The following is a 21,573-nucleotide window of genomic DNA, read 5'->3' on the forward strand; positions in this document are numbered from 1 at the left end:
ATCCGTAGCTTCTGCAGGGTACAGAAATAACTGAGGACAGAAGCCTATGTAAGACGCTCACCGAGAGATGACACAGGTTAGTGGAGCATTCATTACGGCACCCAGAAACAGTGAACTGTCGCTGGAAGGAGAAGGTCACAATTAGTAGAGGCTGACCAGGTCTAGAGAGGAAGCTGGGTGAAGCAATGACACAGATGTGTAAAAAATAGCACACGATGGGAAAAGGTGGAGGACAGCATCGTACCAGGTGAAAGTCTGAAAATTTAAATAAAAACCTACCTTCCAGTTATAGCTGTTACAGCATATACTGTTTGATTAGTGAGAAGTTTTGCGTAATAACCCACACGTACATTTGTTACAGAAGATGCATTCATCGAAAGGATGTACATAAACTGCAAGTGTAGCATAGAGAGGGTTAAGAAAGGCGTGGACAACTTCTTCTCTATGAGGACCAGGTATCCAGAGATGTCGATGAACCGTGACCCTATAGGACCCGACGTTGTGACAACTATGGAGCACCTGTAAGTACCCATGAAATCGATCCACAAGTTTTATGTTCTCTTGTCAAATACTGAACATTCTTTTGCAATCAAATAACTGACGGTATAAATTCAAGTGCGAGGAATAAAACTGGAAATGTGTAAGGCAATAATGTAGATTATCGTCCTGTTTTGCTTGTACTTCTAAAAACCGTAATTAGTTTTTTTTCCTTTCAAAAGAATTCAGCAAAACCTAAATCTGTTGCGACCTCCTTATGGAGATTAAATTCCGAACCCAATATGCCCCGACTCAGAGACACGCAACTAATTTTTAACGTTTAAAGCTGCCGAATAATGACACTCTGTATTTCTTAAATGAAACTAATTTTTCTATAATTTTAGAAAGAATTTTAGAAGAACGGTTCAACATAATAACATGTGTCGAATTTGGTTAGATAGTGACCAGATAACATTGGCGAAAATTACTGACGTGCCGTCTGGATAAAAAGTTCTTATGGTCATGACTGACACGTCAAGTGCTCAGCATTTTGGCTTTGTTCACTGATACTAGTAATTCCTAACAGACGAAACAGCACGATGAATTTCATCTCTACTTATCATGTCACGACATTTCATGTGTTGCGATGTCTTCAGATTCTCCTTAGGATTAAAGGGTGGAATCGACTGAATGAGTTTGGGATACCAGTACAATATTTAACTCATTTACTAATAACATGAATACGTGAGATCATACAGATTAAGATTTGTCTTGATCAGATCAACTGGCTACAATCATCATATTCACAAACTGAAGGTCCCCATCATTAAATATTAATAAAACCACAAATTATTAATAAAGATTTACATTAAATAAAATTTAAATCAATTTTAACATCATATAGTCATAAACAGAACACTTTCAAAGTGAAATTTTAACAACAGAAACAAATTACTTTCGGAAAACTCAGATTGATAAAAATTTAAATTAATTTTTACATCGTAATTACAACAGTCTAAGAAAATGAGCCACCATAAGGAAACTTCAGAGATACATTCAGTCTAAAAGATCAAATTCTACCATAAATTCTTTAACAATTAAGAACATTATTCTTCTTTTTTCAAAGAAAACGGATGTTTTTCGTTAGAAAACTGCCATAAACATACACCTTGTCGTACGATCCTCAGTCACATTCGCACATAAAAGGCTCACGAAAACGCCACAGAAACTAACCTAAAACATTTCCGTAAAGAAACAGAAAGCAACTATCTATTATTCTATCGACGACACAAGCTAACCATGGTAGACAGGACCAGTACAAAACATCGTTAAAACGTCTAGCAAACCGACTGTTCAAGTGTTAACATACAGTCGGTAGAAAACGTGTATCCTACACAGTAAACACAATACATTGTGGGAAGCCACCCCACATCATCAGTTATTAACCCCTTCTAGGGACGCACTGTTTGTGAGTCGCTTTCAGAAAATGTGGTTTTAGTAAATACCAGATTACGGAACGGTACCTGTTAGTGCATAATGCTGCATGGCACAGCCAGCTACATACACGCCACGGACATAGTATAAAGCCGTATGTCACATACCCAAGGAACCCCAGCACATTCCAAAATGGTTCAAATGGCTCTTAGCACTATGGGACTTAACTGCTGAGGTCATCAGTCCCCTACAACTTACAACTACTTAAACCTAACTAACCTAAGGACATCACACACATCCATGCCCGAGGCAGGATTCGAACCTGCGACCGTAGCGGTCGTGCGGTTCCAGACTGTAGCACCTAGAACCGCTCGGCCATTACGGCCGGCCAACACATTCCAGCCAGTATCCGTAAGCCACAGGTTCCAGCGACTCAAGTCTGTTCATCTCAGTAGGCCCACAATAAACGCCGTCCGTGCTGGCGATCTCACACAGACACGCCCCCTCTCGACTTGCACCAGACTTCTACTGGTGGCCCACCAACACCGTCAACACTCATGGCGTCTCTCACAGGCCACTCTGTCAGTCTTCTGCACCGACAGATGAACGCCTCCTCCGCCAGACATTCACGCCACTCTAGCTAACGGGAAACCACAGAAAGTGGTGCCAACCTAGGAAAGCTGGGCAAAACAATGCGATACTTGTCACACCTCGTAGAGCGGTTGTTTTAACTTTCCCCGCAGATAAATGTCCGTACGTGTTAAGGCATATGGAAGTAAGAAAAAGCCGTATAATTAAAAACTCCGTGGGTAAAGAATCAGCTAATCTTATTAGCTGATTAAGAAGCTTGTAAATGTTCAGAAAATACACCTATGTAGCCGATCGCAGCTTTAATCAGCTTAATAAGTGCCCGTTTGATTTAGGAAATGGAGTATTCATGAAGAATTCAGGAATATGTTAGAAACAACAGATATATGTAGCGAAGCAAACGCGATTTCATTATTACATGAGATCCCTGAAGTACTCGACAATTTATGGTTATTTGTGCAGATTCAAGGAGTACAGCAACCACAATGTGTATACTACTATAAAGACTGAGTTGTCGAAAGTAATCAAAAGAACTATTAGGAAGGGCTCACAGGCCGAAATTAGATTTTACGATCTCTTGTATCAACTGGAAGAAGCTAACCAAGTTGATTGGGTGGTAACATATGCAGACGATATCTTGGGATGTGGTGTCAAGGAGCTCAAGAGCGTAATTGGGGGAATGGTAGAGTGGACGTCTTCCAGACGCAGGAGTGGTGTGTAGATAACAAATTGAACATAAAGCAGCAGAAAAATACACATTAACTCTTAAAAGGTCAATTTTTATTATGCTGTAAAACTATTGTTATGAAGCATCTTTAGCTCCAGCGCACAGTACTTTAGTGTCCAGTTGTATGAAATGCGTAAATTATCACAATGTAGCCATAGAATATCACATAAAGCAGGCAAGATTACCTCCACACAACTAGAAGCCACCGCTGTAAGTGGTGAGGACTTTCCACGATGCCATTATCTTCACAATCATAAACTTTGCAGCAAGTGTCTTGGCACGGACACTTCTGTTCGCACAACAGGAAAATCCTGCGACGTGCACAAAAGGGTGTGCTCCTCAAACTCACAGGAGCCTTTGGCATCACATCAAAAAAAGTTTTGTTGGTGATTCTCCAGATCTGTCGAGTGGACATTACATCGAAATATCGTATGATCTCTTACTGAATACGTAAGAAGATTTGGCAAAAGCCCAAAAAACGATAAAAAACAAACAACAAATAAGATGAAGGGAAGTTTTATTTTATCTTATATAAGATGAAAGTTTGCATTCGCTAATGTGAACGAGCATAACTTAACTGGGGCTCATCACAACTGCAGTCTTCGTTTAATTCCTTAAGGAATTTGTATTAAATCATACTTACACTCTGGGTGCGGATGTTCTTCTAAATACGAGCAGAAAAAGCTATTATAATTCAGATAATTATTAAAAACATAGTAAAATTTGTCGAATTGAGTACTCATCATGTGTACACATAGAAAATCAACTATTACTAAAGGAAAAGGTACTTTGTAATAAAACTATGGTGGTATACATTTCAAAAGGTCACTGACAGATGGCACTGGTGTAACTGCAAAAAACTAAATTATCCCTTCCTTCCAATTTTCAGGCTTATATACTTTAAGAGCATGGAAAGAATCTTTCGTTATGCATTGTGCCCAACACCCAGTGTCTTTTAATTCAACAGAAGCGCACTCATATGATCACAGAACTATGGAAACTTCACTTGATCTCCAGTCCATACAGAACGAGAACAGTGTACTCAAAACCACGTTAATAACAATACCACAAAGAAGTACGGCCCGAGACAAAACTGTACCACGAATAAATTAACCAAATAGGACGTAAATTTGTGGATGTGACCTGCATGCACACACAAACAATTTTTTTGCAGTTTCAGGGAAACAGGATGTGATATTCAAGAGAAAGAGCTTCTCAAACTGAGCAAGTCATTAACGCACTGGTGCACCTCTGACCCTTAAGGAAGCAGCTATTCGGCTTGGCACTGATTGATAGAGTTGTTGTATGGCCTCCTGAGGGATGCCGTGCCAAATTCTGACAAACTGGCGTGTTGGATCGTCAGAACCCCTAGCTGGTTCGAGGACTTTACTTATAATACTCTTAACATTCTCAGCTGGGTAGAGATCCAGTGGTCTTGCTGGCGAAGATGCAGTTGACCAGCGTGGTAAAAGGCCGCAGAAATTCTCGCCTTGTGCAGGAGGGGATTTTCTTGCTGAAATGGAAGTCCAAGGTAGCCTGCTACGAAGAGCACCAAAACGGAGCATAGAATATCGACGACGTACCGTTGCGCTGTAAAGGTCTCGTGGATGACAACCAAACATGTCCTGCTATGAAATGGAATGGCACCTCAGCCCGTCACTACTGTATGGAGGGTGGCATCCATTTTGGTATCCCACTGCTCTCCAGGGCACTCTGTTCGGAGCGGGACTTACCACTGTAGACAATTCTACTCCAGTCATCGAGATTCGAGGCTACGATGACCATCAAAGACCTGTCTGGAGACCCCTCAGACAGCAGTAGGGTACCAACCCCTACTGTTGCCCGCCGTGCGGCCGGACAACCAGAAGTAAGGTCTGGGGTGCCACTTTATTTCATAGGAGGACCCCTCTGGTTGTCTTCCGTGGAACCCTTACAGCACTGCGGTACGTTGACGATATTCTGTGTTCCGTTTTGTTGCCCTTCATGGCAAGCTATACTGGGCTTAAATTTCAGCAAGATAAAGCCCACCGCCACGCGGGATTAGCCGACCGGTCTCAGGCGCTGCAGTCATGGACTGTGGGGCTGGTCCCGGCAGAGTTTCGATTCCTCCCTCGGGCATGGGTGTGTGTATTTGTCCTTAGGATAATTTGGAATAAGTAGTGTGTAAGCTTAGGGACTGATGACCTTACCAGTTAAGTCCCATAAGATTTCACACACATTTGAACATTTTTTTGATAAAGCCCACCCACAGGTAGATACAGTTACTACAGCTTGCCTTTGTGCTTGTCAAATCCTACGTCGGCAGGCAATATCGTCGGATCTCTCCCTAATTAATAACATTTGGGGCATCGCGAGTAGGGCCCTCCAAACAACTAGCGATTTTGACGATCTCACAGCCAATTGTACAGAATTTGGTACAATATCCCTCAGGAGGGCACCAAAAACTCTATCAGTCAATCCCAAAATGAATAACTGCTTGCATAAGGACCAGAGGTTACTAAATTGCTCAATTTGTCAAACTCTCTCTCGTGAATAGATCACCCCAATTTTCTGAAATTGTAATAATCATTTGCTATCTCTACAGGTACATCACAACTACCGATTTCCTCCCCAGTTGGATAATTCTTTCGTAGCGTATTTTTTTTGTCTTGAAACGTATTTCTCTTCAACTGTCATCCTGACTCATTAAGCTCTATGTTGAATATTTTTTTTTTTTTAGAAAACGCTACAATTGTAAATAGTTCTTTTCTACAGTTTTGAAAAGGCAATTTAGAAATCATGTGAATCATGTACTTGACAACATAGCACCATTTGACACACAAATATGTAACAAAAAAGTATTATTGTGAAGCATTTAAGAATGACGTCGTTGGCATCATTGTGATGTCACCATATAATAACAAAACAAACTGTAGGCCTACAAAGCAATAGTTGCCAAAAACACGAAAACTGACATTCTTTTGAATTAAATGACTTCAAATTGTTTATATAATTTCATAGTATGTTGTTTATTTTACAAATATAACAAACATGATTATACTTTATATATTTCAGTTTAATGTAACCTACAAACTTTCTTTCTAACAGTAGTGATCACACATTTTATTCAACAACCTATAGTCCACCAACTTTTAACTATGTGCAGCCATGCATTTAAAATGTCAGGCAGTTTCAGAAGTTTTTCATGAGGTATTAGCATTTTATGCTCAGCAGTCAGATTATATTTTATAATTCGTACAAAACACTTTAGTAATTTTTCTCATACTCATGTTGACCTTCACAAAGTTGTCAACCAGAATCAAATACTACCAGTATACTAGACCTATTGCCTACTCTTCACGAAATATTGAAATATTGAAAAAGTATGCATGATAAACAATGACTCTACTTTCATGTTACTCAAGAATTTCAATCAGGAGATTAAATCAATCTGTGGGAGGTTTTAGTGAAAATGTTAACTTCAGTGATGGGTCAAAAAGTCGCAAACTGCCAAATCAGTGTTTCTAGTACATGCTTTGGTAAAGATTCACAAAAAAATTCAGATCAAATACTTTTTTCTTGAGATTCTGTTGTATTTGCACTGAACATAGCAGTGGTAAACTAGGGCACTTCTGATCTCACAGTACCATTTAATTAAATATAAATGACACACCTTTCTGGGACTAGAAAGCAAAATATAACATTTATTACGTTTTATGTTGGGAAACCTCTTACATACGAAACACTGTTTATATTTACGAAATTTTCAATATATCTGAAGTGTTTTATGCAAACCAAAGGTGGAAATTAGAAAACAATTTTTTATTAGATTATTAAATCTGTGGTATCCTATGCTGTATTACTGCTTTTTTAATTAGCTGAAGATAAATAGATATTAATTACTGTCATTTTGGGAAATATACATACATACATTCTGAAAAATAAATTTGGATTTTTACGTAAGAGGATGTCAGACTGATAATATTTTGCTGTTTATTATGTCTATAGTCAGCTGATGTTAGCAACCCAATACATCAAGATCCTTACTGCATTAATAATGCTTGAGAGAAACGAAGATATTAGATTTTTGCAAGCTGTGTCCACTCCATTACTGATGTCATGTCATTATGAGAGAAAGGCTCAGTGGGCGATGGTGTTTGTCAAACCCAGAGAATAAACAAATTATGAAAAATTATGCAAACTAAGGGTTGTATAAAATGTATGAAAGATCAGTAACAGCATCAAATATATTTCTTGGGTCAAAATGGACGATATGTAACTTTAAATGAATTATGAAGATTATGTTCAGAGCATTTTTCTATTTCTGGTATATTCATGGAATTAAACGTTTATGGATATTCTATTAAATTTGTATTGAGATGAAGTTTTGTGAACTATTCTGCATTTTTTTAGGTTTATTTAATGATAATAGGGTGACGATGTATTAGGGACTTATTTGTACTGTTCTGTAATGTACTGTACTTTTGTTTGTGATGGTATACTATGGAATATAATGTATACATGGTGTATATATATATGGAATATAGAGATTCGAGCACGCACGGAAGTTTTCCGGTAGTCGTTCTTCCCGCGAACCATACTTGGTTTTTCCCCAAAAACTTATGCCATAGCTTGCAACTGATTGGAAATAACTAAAGTACACCGCTCTAATACGTTCCTTGCTATATATACCTTGGATATTATTTTTAAGGCAAAACATGCTGAGCTAGGTTTCTGAGTAAGATATACACTGTGTTCATTCGAGTTTAAACCTTGGTCAATTAGCATTCCCTGAAACTTTGTGGTGCACGCTTTTTCTATTTGTTTGCTATCCAGCATAAGGCACATATTTTCCCCTTGACACTTGCTTCCTTACTGTATAAAGTTTGTTTTCTTTGTATTTAACGTCAGCTCATTTGATTAAAACCATGACTGTATGTATGAGAGCATTTTTTCTGCTGTAGTACACAATAATTCTTTTATATCACTAATTATGGTACTTGTGTCATCTGCAAATAGTAGAATTATGGCTGAGCTGTCTGAAGCCTATATATCACTGATATAAATTAGAAATAACAATGGGCCCAGAATGCTGCCCTGTGGAGCACCTATTTGCATTTGTTTTGGTTTCTGTTTCCCTAGGATAATTCTTAGTTCATCACTCCGATCAGGTTTCTGTCAAATTCTACATATTTTGAATTGCCAAATATATCCTGACTCACATCTATTACCGCCCACTCACTGCTGCTTTACTTTCTGCTTCTTTATTGTCGTTTATTTTAGCTATATTTGGGAGCACAACACCTTGTAAAACACCAAGACTAAGTTTCTTCGTGTATTTAGCATCTCTCTACCTCTGAAGTCTCATGTGAAAATCATATGGCTGTTCCTTTACCTTCATTTACTCGTGGTCTTTCTACGAGTAACTGTTTCTCTCCAAAGAGTTGTCCATCATAGCCATTTTCCTCTGCAATATTTCTTAATGACTCAACATTTCAATTCTACCTAGCAACATTCTTATGAAACATGAAAATTATATTTATGCTGCAGCCAAAAAGGCATATAAATCCTGGATTAAGCACCCAGTGTAAAGATCCTCCACTAATTTTCATTATTGGAAACACTAACTTTAAATTGCATTTCTTTTAAGGGAAGGCATTTCATATGCAATGTTTGTAGATAAAATTCAAGAGAGGAATCTTGACACGTACTGTTAATTATTTACTCAAATTGCCAATGGAATATGTGTCCAGCGGCGGTAAGAACAACATAGTCTTAATACAAATCATTAGGCCCTGGGTTGTTGAAACAACATGGCAGAAGTTAATGACATGTTTTCAGATTATAATGTTTTATTTCCACGTAACATTAATCAATACACAGTCAGAAACACTTTCTAAAATCACAGGGTAAATATCAGCTCAGAATGCAAATAAAAGTTACGAACAGATCCATTGCCCTTTTCACCACAAGCCAAAGGTCTTCACATCGTGTTCACTCTCATTGATGTGTAACGACTCTGATGCAGTTTCTGAAAGCAAAAATGGATGATAGGTCGCCCTTAGTTATTCAATTTCCTTTTCTTTTCTTCCAATGATTGTGATCTTCGTTTTGCATAATTTAGCGTTTGATCTTTTCGTAAGTGAAGTGGTTTTCGTCACCATCTCAGCAAGTTCATCTACGACAGTACAAAAACTGAATGGCAGTATAAACTCGGGATTTTCAAACGCGTCGTAAGGCAGAAAAAGGAAACGCTAATATTTGTAATTGACTGCGATATTTATTGCGGTTTTACATGATATTTGGTAAGACTATGCGTTAGAAATGTGTGAGACTGTTGTTGACTGTCTCGGATACACAAACTACACAGGTGAAGTGTTTGTACACTCATGTTCAGAAAAACAGATGACATTGAAGGACTAGAGATAGGGCGTTAGTAAGTTCTGCGGAAATGACTAGGTTTTCAACCATATCAGCCAGCAGGTTCAAGGTCAGCATCGATATCACGGAGCCACACCGCCTACCGGTAATATGTGTCTGCGGTTCTCATCGTCGCTATAAACCGAAGGTAATGGATCAGTGTGACTTGAGCAGACGTGCAGGATGCCTCGCAGAAGTATGTGCGAACCGTACCGTCAGAGCAATGAGTTTCAAAGAGGGTGCATTATTGGCATGAGATAATGTGGTGCATCCATCCGGGAAACTGCTGTCTGTGTGGGAGGAAGTGTTTCGATAGTACAACGGGTGTGTGCAGAATGGTTGACGGAAGGCTGTAAAACATGGTGGGGTGGGTCAGATCGCAGCATCCAGACTGCCTCCCTAGAAGACTTCATCCAAATGGTGTTTCAGGACAGATTTGTGTCTTCCTCGACTCTGGTGCAACAGTGGAACAATTTGACACATCATACACTATCGAGAGTGGCAGTCTTTTGTCATTTATTACAATATGGATTTTCTGATTAACTTTGACGGTTGTGCAGAAACATGCTAGACTGCAATGGTTCATCGAACGACGTCACTGGGGTCAGGAATGGTATCAGATAGCGTTTTCGGACGAATCCAGCTTCTGTTTGTTTGAACATTTTAGTTCGCCGCAGGCAGGGACAGCAGCATTACAGTGACAAGACATACAGCGCCGGCTCAAGGCCTTATGGTCTTGGGTGCTACTGGGTACAACCACAGATCATAGTTGGTGGGTGTCCAGGGCATTGTGAGCGGTGCCACTTACGTGAATGACATCCTGCGGCCTATAACCGTACTCTTTGTGCACAAATCCACAGACGCAGTTTTTCAGTAAGACAATGCATGACCACACGATGCTGAAAGAACACGTGAGACTTCTTGGTGTCACAGTATGTCATCCTTTACCTGGCCTGTCAGGTGACCAGACTTGTCGCCAATCGAAAGTGTGCGGGATATGGTTCAAAAATGTTCAAATGTGTGTGAAATCTTATGGGACTTAACCGCTAAAGTCATCAGTCCCTAAGCTTACACACTACTTAACCTAAATTATCCTAAGGACAAACACACACACCCATGCCCGAGGGAGGACTCGAACCTCCACCGGGACCAGCCGCACAGTCCATGACTGCAGCGCCCAAGACCGCTCGGCTAATCCCGCGCAGCGGAATATGGTGAAACGACAGGTGCAGTGCTGTCATCCAAGCACCACAGATGAACTTTGGAACCAGGTTGCGCAGCATGGATGGCTATACCACAGGGCGCCATTCACGCCTTGTACGCATCGATAACATCCATTTGTGTGGGCCCATGGCAGTCCCTGTGCCTACTCTGCAACAGGATGTATCGAGGCTATTGAAATGCTAATCATTTCTGCTGAACGTCCTAATGTACATGTCCCGTGAATATGAACGTCCTATCTCTAGTAATTCGAGGTGTTTGCTTTTTCTGAACATGAGTGTACAACTACGCCTAAACGCACCTAATTGTAAGTTCTGGTTTTTGGGCACACAGCAAGTTAAATACAGTTGATATTATTCTGTGTGGGTAACTTCTCACTGTGGTGCCTACGATGTGCCGACAGGAAGCTGGTGACGATGCCTCGCCTCACGGAGGACCTGTACCGCGTGCACATCATCGCGGACCCCGACCCGGACCCTGCGTGGGTCTCGTGGATAAATTACGGAAAAGTCGGCTCCATAGACCTCGACTTGATGTTATTTAATGACTACTCCCTCGGAGACATCGTTATCTTCGACCTGAAGAACGTACACGCCGGACACGCCGTCCGCTCTGACATCAACGTCATGCGTGCTATGGAATTTGGTTACAAGGTAGGTTCTTTCAAAACATTGTTCCACATACAATGTTCAAACGTCACAAATATTAGCTTTCTTGGAACATGCAGTACTTAAGCAGAATTTTGTCTGTATATGTAATTTGCACATAAGAAGATGAGACGAGTAACATTATCCTTTAGAATTATATATCAGTTGCTAGTATTTCTACACATCGTAATCACAGCTGTAGACCGAGCGAGGTGGCGCAGTGGTTAGACACTGGACTCGCATTCGGGAGGACGACGGTTCAATCCCGCGTCCGGCCATCCTGATTTAGGTTTTCCGTGATTTCCCTAAATCGCTCCAGGCAAATGCAGCGATGTTTCCTTTCCAAGGGCACGGCCGATTTCCTTCCCCGTCCTTCCCTAATCCGATGAGACCGCTGACCTCGCTGTTTGGTCTCCTTCCCCAAAACCAACCAACCAACCACAGCTGTAGACAAGGGCTGAAATCTGAGAACGAACTTAAGTGTCGGTTGCAGAACAATCGTGCAGATATTGACGTAGATAACCTTGTATAAAACATTCTTGATTTCCTTGCATCAGCAGGCCTGAGTAAAAACTCGTGATTTTGACGATTGCAGTAACTGACAATCGTTGCATTTGAACGACTTGAAAAGTGCAAGTGCTCATGTTGGTTGGCTACATATCAGGCCAATAACATCATCTTAAATACATGACATCATCAAGATGACGGTGGTGGGAAATTAAATAAAGCAAGCTGGAGGAACTCGCTCTGTTGTTCTACTGGGATACTCGAAGAAAATTCAATCACAAAAAATTTCGAAAACTCGAAATTAGCTCACTTGAGCTAGCAGCCATTGTGGCACCGTGCTCAAAAGCCTCTGAATGACCTGAAATAGGCGTTATTTTCAGAAATGACGATATTGATAATATTCCAGTATTTCCATGTCAAAAATGCTATCACTTCATCTGAATTTTGCGTAAACTGGCTTCAAAATCACAGTTACTGGATTATGTATCATAAATATACGAAGATATCGACTATACTGGTGTAACTCGCCATTTCGGTCGTTCGAGCACTGAATTGTACTTTGTGTAATGCACAATGGACCCTCAAGTCAGTTATCTCAAATTCTGAATTGCTCTATAAGACACAAAGTATATCAATACTACGGTATTTCCAAGTCTAAAAATACATCAGCTTCAACTGAATAGTGAAAAATGCTATCATGTTAAAAAAAAACCGTGGGTACTACAGTATTTTCGTATCAAAAAGTAGGGCTTACGCACCTAGAATTCCATACAGACTCAGTTATGTATGCAGATAGTTCATCCATCCCAGGAATCGAGGATCTCGACGATTTTTGCCTGTTATCGATATAGATACAGACAAGATAAAAGTCTACCTATTCCTGAGAAAAAGGGGCCTCAATGAAAGGACAGAATGAGTCGGGCAACAAATGACAAAAAGTACTTTTTCAAGTCATTTAATTACTAATTAACAATTTTAGACTTTTTTCCCTTTTGCTTGTACTATAAAACTTTACTTCTTGCCTAATTTCATGATTGCAGGTTAACGGAACAGATCCTCTTTGTTTTCATGAGTGCATTTGGAGTACAAAACGAGTAACACAAGTGGTCGTATCTTTTGATTGCATTGACGCAGAAGCTTACCTTACATTACACCGCTAAGGGACTAAAGACGTTAGCATCGTAAATTTCAAACATGATAAGTCGACCCGTTCTTGAGAAAAGGGGTTCTTAACAGACGGGCGAACAGATGGTCACATAGCAAATGACCAAAAATTTCGTTTCGTATGTTATAGTTATAAATTAACAATCTTCGCATTTTTTTCCTTTGCTTGTACTGTGGAACCTTCTGTCTCACCGAATTTCATTATTTTATCGCAAGAGGAAGTACTCTATAGGTTTTAATGTGTGAGTTTGCAAGTATCAAAATATATGACATAAATGGCCACATTGATCGCAATGTCTTAGAAGCTTCAGTTCTTTACACCCTCGAAGTACTGTGAAACGTAATACTGTAATATATGAGATAAATTTCAACTTGATATATCTGCCCATTCCTGATGAAAGAGGATTTTAGCAGACAGATAGATAGAAAGACAGGCAACAAAATTATCGTATAAGGGTTCTGTTTTTACCAATAGAGTTAAGGAACCTAAAAATACGTCAGCTTCACCTGAATTGTATAAATTAATGCTCTTCATCTCTCTCTCTCTCTCTCTCTCTGTCTGTCTCACACACATACACACACAATGTTGATGAACTTACAGCTTAAGCAACACTTGTAAAAATTCACCGTTCAATATCTATACCATACGTGGTATAAGGCACAATGGACTCTCAAAAAAATAGCTCACTACCAAACTGAGCTATAAAAGCACAGTGCTTGTCAAGTGGGACATTCTTAATTCAAAATCTAAAATGTCCATAAAAATATGTCATCAGCACAAAAATGCTAGGTTTATTTGATGCATTACAAAGTCATTTACACACGAACACACACACACACACACACATATATATATATATATATATATATATATATATATATATATATATATATATAACCTAAAATATAATTGTGGCCTCTCAAGTTAATTGTCTCATGCTATTTCCTCATTTAAATTGTTACACAACACATGTTGCTAAAAATAACATCATAAGCAGGTAGTTGATACTGTATTTTTAGCCCTAAATAAAGCAACATATCAGAACAAGCCTGACCAAATCTACAACCATAAAAATACTCGATGACTAAAATACTATGTGAATTAAACAAGCACACAAACAAATATGCAGTCAGAATTACTGCCAGATACTGGAAAAGTGCCATTAATGTGATTCTAGGCCTAAATGAAATTGTGAATAAAATTAAACCTGACCAAGCGTTATTGCAGGAGGGCTGAAGAAGATAATAACATACACACTGCATACATCAAATATCGCAATGCAATTTTCACATTTCTAATGTCCATCAGACATGATAATATTGCTTTTTATTACATTGGTCCAGGAACACTGCAGATAATGTGCAGAAACAAACGTTTGTGGAAATCGCTAATATTTACCGATTGTAACTTCGTGACAAGGCTCTTTAAAACTGTATTTTCATAACAAGCCACTATATACTGCCAAAAGTTAATCGTATAGCGCCTAAATATGCTATCTGCAAAAAACATGGGTGCTAATTTTAATTTATTATAGTTTTTGCTATAATATGGACAATGAAAAAATTTTATCTAAAAATGATGATCTAGATGGAATCCCCAGCAATGGATGTCCCCAGTATGTTACGTCTGAGTTGTTGATACACCAAGTAGTTGACACCACTGACACCCACTAAACATACACTCTGTCAACTACTGTCACTAGAATATTGTTTGCTCTCCAATAGGTGATATGGAGATGGAAGTGCTTTCGCAATTTTGACATCAAATTGATCTGTAAATCAATTAAACTGATCAATTAATTATCCCAAGCCCCCCCCCCCCTATCCCGCCAGATGATGTCACGTGTTTTCCTCAGCTGGCACATGGGTCTCAACCCCCTCCCTCTCCACCCTTCCACCTCCACCTCCACCAACTACCTTATTGGCGGGAATTTCGAATTTTGGTGGGAATTTTTTTGTCCCACAGTTGTGTTGACGTCCCACCCTGGGAAATTAAAAATGGCGGTGACATTTCCACAACACAAAACCTGGTCCTTCTGGCCTGAAACCCCAAGTGCAGCCCCCAACGTGTGCAAACTGACGAGATGGAGGAGAGGAAGGTTACGTTAATGTATTTTATTTATTTTTGGTTAAGAAGCTGAAGGTAAGATCGGTCCTAATAACGTAATTAATCATAAAATCGACCCTAGTAACACAACTACAACAACTACATACATAGCGCTACACAAAGAGTGCCTAAAATCCCTATACAGCTAAAAAAATGACGATGCCATACAACTCGTGTTATAATGCTGGGAAAAAGTTTCACGATACCACTCAAATCTAGTGGCAGATATATGCAAATCCCACTCTTCACCTACGAGCTGGTGGGGATAAGGCTAGGGTGTAAAATACTATCCCTATTCTTTTTGAAGGGAAATATGTTCAACTGACGAGGTGCCGATGTTGGACAGAGAGGAGTTTAATAAGTGTATTAACTGTGAACATACAACTGACGACTATATCTATCGCTGTTTGACATTAGAGTTCGCTATGGACGCCTGCTTGACAATCACCCTGCAGCTGAGGTAATTGAGGCGAATGCAGACTACCACAACTGGTGGAAATTGCATCACTGTTCTAATTACACATCGAAATTGTGAAAAAAAATAGTACTCATAATGAACAGATCATAATGCAACACATGTTCTGGGGAAAATCGTCATCCTAAAAGATTGGAGAGTAGGCAGTAGTTCAACGTGTGATCTCCTCAATGTATGATCAAAAACTGCCGCAAATTAGAGGCTCTCACCTCCCATCATCCCTCCCCCTCCCTCCCTCCACCAATGTCGGACAGGCTTTTTCAGATGGTCAACTGCTATCACCAAGTGCCTTGCGGCTTTTCTGTGGCCAACCGCCATTCCACCAGTGGAGCAGAGACACCCAGCGTGCCTTGAAGCGACGGTCCTTTCCCAGCAGAAAGGCATGTAAACCCCACTAATCAACAGGGGATAAATGAAGTACACCCCAAGCCACATGCTGTGTGCTGTCTGGAGCACAGATGCCTAGGATGACCACTCACCCACCCACACACACTCACCCACACACCCACCCACCCACACACACACACACACACACACACACACACACACACACACACACACTTATGTACACACACTAGATTGCCCAAACCCACTCGACAGTAGTGCCAGCTGTTATAAATGTTCAAATGTTACACTATAACCAATGTATTTAATGTCAACGCACTTCCTATAGTCGAGCATCTACTAAGAACAAGACAATCATGGCGATAATAAATGTTCTCTTTCCAAATAAATAGGTGCAGTCCATATTCTTTAGTTTTATGAGCAAAATCGTTATAGTTTACAAATTCGACTGCAGGATAAAATTCCCATCTCATTATTTTACAACATCCAGTGAAGTGCACCACTGCCCATTACAAATGATCAGGCTGCAGTGGGTTATACAAACCACTCTGCGTAAAATTGGGAAACATTTCAGTCACATGATATAACATTAGAGAATATAATCTTTAATACCATTAGCTCACATGTCGGAAAAAACACTATCATTTTACGTTCAACAACAAGAAGCTATAACTGAAGAGGATGTTGATGTTTAGTACACTAAAGCATGTTCCGTTTTACTAATGCAAAGTTATATCACACCTGAATTTACGAAACAAATCTGTAATAGCCTGTCTTGTAATAGAACACCTTTTAGAGTTCGTCTCTTTCTCTTCCGTTACGTCGAAACCAGCAACCATTTGAGTGCTTAAATTTGATATTTTTGCTCTATAACTCCCCTCTACCGACATATCTGTAATGTTTCTATCATACAGTAGATTCTTGCATTCTAGTTTTGTACGCAATTTGATCATCACAGGGTGTTTCACACAATCTACTCACATGTCGGGGAAAAAGCACTATGATTTTTACGTACCACAATAATTCAAGTGGTATCTACTTTATAATTAAAATGTTATGAAGTTTGAAATAGCGCAGGACTTGCGGTAACATCTATTTTTTTAACAAACAATCGTGATGATAATAATAGAAACTGTCATGATTTCAAAAGAATGGATACAGCGTATTTCTACAAGTTTTATGAGCAAAGTTGGTGTAGTTTTGAGAGAACTGTCTGCATTCAAACTTTTAACTGTTATACCACTCCTTGTGATTGAACCTCCTATAAGACTGCCGTGCCTTTCTCTTCAGATATATCGAAGAAACAAACACCATCTGTGTGTTGACATCGAGCATGTAAAATATACACATATCACTCCCCTGGGGCACATGGCCAAGCTGCCTGAAGTTTTGTTGACTTTACTGGAGGAAGACCATATCTGACACACTATCAATCACTAGGGAGGGTTCCTGTATTGTTCCTTCATAAGCAGTTCAATACATAGTTGTTGCAGCTGTAACTCAGAAAAGTAGTCTATGAAAACAGCTTTGTAATCTGTCACACATTTTGTTTTTTCTACCATGACGTCGAGGTGTGTGTGAGCTGCTAAACCGACATTAATACGTTTCGATCCTATGGCTCTCCATTGACTAATTAGGGGGACATCGTGTGTGAAATTCGTTGCAGTTTGACATTTTCTATTTTCTATTCCATAGTGTACTTCGGACTTTCCTGAACATTTTGGTGTATAATACATTAAAATCAGACAATTGTGAGAGCTTCAAATAATATTTTGAATGTTGACATGTGATTGTCAAATTTCGCGCCTATGCATATACTGCCACAGTTAGCAGTCATATATTAGAAACTACGCGGTGTAGAAGGCTGTGAATTGCTTTGTTTCGTGCCTACTCCTACGTCTCAGAAGTTGGCATTACGAATAAACAAAGCAGTCCCTTGTTTCTGATACCAGTTTTCGTTGAGAGTAGTGAGATCGTCTGCTATTTTTGTAGTAAGCTAAATTCTATTGCTTTTTATACGTAAATAAAGTGACTAAGCGTAAAAGTACGAGTAAATGCAAATCTGTGGGTAACAGATATGTGAGACCTGCATTTTGTTCTGAAGTACTTGAAAACATATGTGCTAGCAATGAAGGAAACCACGATAATCTTTCTGAAGTGACCACGCTCCATGGTGCATCGAAAAGGAAAATAACTTTAGAAATGGGTGACAGTGATAAAAGTAATGATATTATGGATAATGCCATTATTGATTTGCAAATCCTTCCACAAGTTCTTTCAGAAACTGTCTCTTGCTATGTTTGTGGTGGTGAAGTTAAACTTTGTGAGGATATTGGAGCTAGAATTGGTGTTGTGTCTAAATTAATTATTACATGTAAGAAGTGTCAAGACGAAAAAGCATTTAATTCTTTATCAATGTGTTCAGGTAATGAATTGTATGAAACTAATGTGAGACTGTTCTATGGCCTTAGATACATTGGTAAAGGTGCAAGGGCTGGTAATGTTCTCTGTTGCCAAAACCATCTTCTAGGTGTACGAAATATGTAACAGCAATTGGGGACTCTGTACATGCTGTGGCTGAAAATTCAGTGGTTGCTGCCACATCAGAAGCTATTGAACAAAATGAGGGTGACAGAGGCACGTGGATGGAACGTGGCAAAAGCGTGGGCTTAGTTCTAAAAATTGTTTTACATCTGCAATAAGTACTGACACTGGTAAAGTTTAGGAGTTTGAAGTTCTCAGTAAGTACTGCCAAGGTTGTACAGTGAACCAGAACAACAGATTACTTCATAAGCAGTAGTGTATAAAATTTTATGATGGCGCAAGTGAAGGAATGGAGGTAAAATGGGCAGATAACATTTTCCAGCGTTCGCAGGAGGAGAGAGTTGTCACATGTGTGAATTTCTTAGGTGGTGGAGACTGGAAGGCTTTCATTGCAGTACAAAAGAGTAAGCCATATGGTGTTCCTACACAAAAACTTGAGTGTGTACGACATGCAAGAAAAGGATTGGAACACGTCTGCATAACCTAAAAACCAATCTGGGCAACACAAAACTGTCTGATGGCGAGACAATAAAATGTGCTAGAAGACTAACAGACAAAGTAACTGATGAATTACAGGAATATTATAGGACGGACATTAGAGATAACTGTGATAATTTAGAGTAGATGGAAAGAGCTGTGTGGAGCACTTTCTTTCATTGAATATCAACCAATAAAGAACCATGTCATCCTTTGTGTCCATCTCCACCAAACACTCAGTGTAAATATGGGCAGGCCGAAATTCTGGCACCCTGCATGACTTTACACATAAACATTCTCTTCCTTTGTCAGTAATGGAGGCAACAGCGGAAAGGTCGGGGAAGAAGGCCAATGTTCACTCTGTCTGCTTGCCGGGGGTCTCATCCGAGATGTGGAGGAGGCCCTGCCGGTGGCAATAGAGAGCACTGGGTGCAACCGACTGCAAATTGCTGCTCATGTCGGCACTAATGACTCCTGCCGTCTGGGTTCAGAGGTCATCCTCAGTTCATACAGGCGGTTGGTGAAGGCGGAAAGCCTCGCTCGCGGGGTGGAATCTGAGCTAACTATTTGTAGTATCGTTCCCAGAGCCGATCGCGGTCCTCTGGTTTGGAGCCGAGTGGAAGGCTTAAACCAGATTCTCAGACGATTCTGCGGAGATCTGGGGTGCAAACTTCTCGACCTCCGCTATCGGGTGGAGAAATGTAGGGTCCCCCTGAGTAGGTCAGGCGTGCACTACACGCAGGAAGCGGCCACAAGGGTAGCGGAGTGCATGTGGAGTGCACATGTGGGTTTTTTAGGTTAGAGAATTCCCTCCCTAGGCCGGACAAGACGCCTCCTGAGACGCGGCAAGATACGAGTAGGCAAAATGCAGCAGGTAATAACAATATTAATCTGCTAATAGTAAACTGCAGGAGCGTCTATAGAAAGGTCCCAGAACTGCTCTCATTAATAAACGGTCACAATGTTCACATAGTAGGGGTCTAATAGGGACAGAAAGTTGGCTGAAACCAGATGTAAACAGTAATGAAATTCTAAACTCAGATTGGAATGTATACCGCAGGGACAGGCTGGACAGTGAAGGGGGAGGCGTGTTTATAGCGATCAGAAGTGCAATAGTATCGAAGGAAATTGACGGAGATCCGAAATGTGAAATAAATTGCGTGAAGGTCACGGTCAAAGCAGTCTCAGACATGGTAATTGGATATCAATATAGGCCCCCTGGCTCAGCAGCTGTTGTGGCTGAGCACCTGAAGGATAATTTGGAAAACATTTAGAGTAGATTTCCCCACCATATTATACTTCTGGGTGGAGATTTTAATTTGCCGGATATAGACTGGGAGACTCAAACGTTCATAACGGGTGGCAAGGACAAGGAATCCAGTGAAATTTTTTTAAGTGCTTTATCTGAAAACTACCTTGAGAAGTTAAACAGAGAACCTACTCGTGGTGATAACACATTAGACCTTCTGGCGATAAACAGACCCGAGCTATTTGAAACAGTTAACGCAGAACAGGGAATCAGCGATCATAAAGCTGTTACAGCATCGATGATTTCAGCCGTAAATAGAAATATTACAAAAGGAAGGAAGATTTTTTTGTTTAGCAAGAGTGACAAAAGCAGATTTCAGAGTACTTGACAGCTCAACACAAAAGTTTTATCTCAAGTACAGATAGTGTTGAGGACCAGTAGACAAAATTCAAAACCATCGACAAATATGCGTTAGATGAGTATGTGCCAAGCAAGATCGTAAGAGATGGAAATCAGCCACCATCGTACAACAACCGAGTTAGAAAACTGCTGCGGAAGCAAAGGGAACTTCACAGCAAACATAAACATAGCCAAAGCCTTGCAGACAAACAAAAATGAAGTGTGAGGAGGGCTATGTGAGAGGCGTTCAATGAATTCGAAAGTAAAGTTCTATGTACTGACTTGGCAGAAAATCCTAAGAAATTTTGGTCTTATGTCATAGCGGTAGGTGGATCAAAACAAAATGTCCAGGCACTCTGTGACCAAAATGGTACTGAAACAGAGGATGACAGACTAAAGGCCGAAATACTAAATGTCTTTTTCCAAAGCTGTTTCACAGAGGAAGACTGCACATGGTAGATATCGAAACAGACGACAGAGGGATAGAGAAACAATTAAAATCGCTCAAAAGAGAAAAGGCCGCTGGACCTGATGCGATACCATTTCGATTTTAAACAGAGTACGCGAAGGAACTTGCCTCCCCTCTTGCAGCGGTGTACCGTAGGCCTCTAGAAGAGCGTAGCGTTCCAAAGGATTGGAAAAGGGCACAGGTCATCCCCGTTTTCAAGAAGGGACGTCGAACAGATGCGCAGAACTATAGACCTGTATCCCTAACGTCGATCAGTTGTAGAATTTTGGAACACGTATTATGTTCGAGTATAATGACTTTCCTGGAGACTAGAAATCTACTCTGTAGGAATCAGCATCAGTTTC

The 21,573-nt window shown here is 40.0% G+C and overlaps 1 protein-coding gene across 4 annotated transcripts in view; it reads left to right on the forward strand.

The window, feature by feature from the left end:
- LOC124615270 (retinol-binding protein pinta-like) overlaps positions 1-21,573 on the forward strand; it is a 152,393-nt gene that overhangs the window by 76,899 nt on the left and 53,921 nt on the right. For all 4 annotated transcript variants that reach the window (XM_047143017.1, XM_047143018.1, XM_047143015.1 and 1 more), the window contains 2 exons: positions 362-521; positions 11,250-11,499. In XM_047143017.1, coding sequence (XP_046998973.1) covers positions 362-521; positions 11,250-11,499 — 410 coding nt within the window. The remainder of the gene's footprint in view (positions 1-361; positions 522-11,249; positions 11,500-21,573) is intronic.

The sequence above is a fragment of the Schistocerca americana genome, chromosome 5 (assembly GCF_021461395.2).
Source record: "Schistocerca americana isolate TAMUIC-IGC-003095 chromosome 5, iqSchAmer2.1, whole genome shotgun sequence".
Lineage (NCBI taxonomy): Eukaryota > Metazoa > Arthropoda > Insecta > Orthoptera > Acrididae > Schistocerca > Schistocerca americana.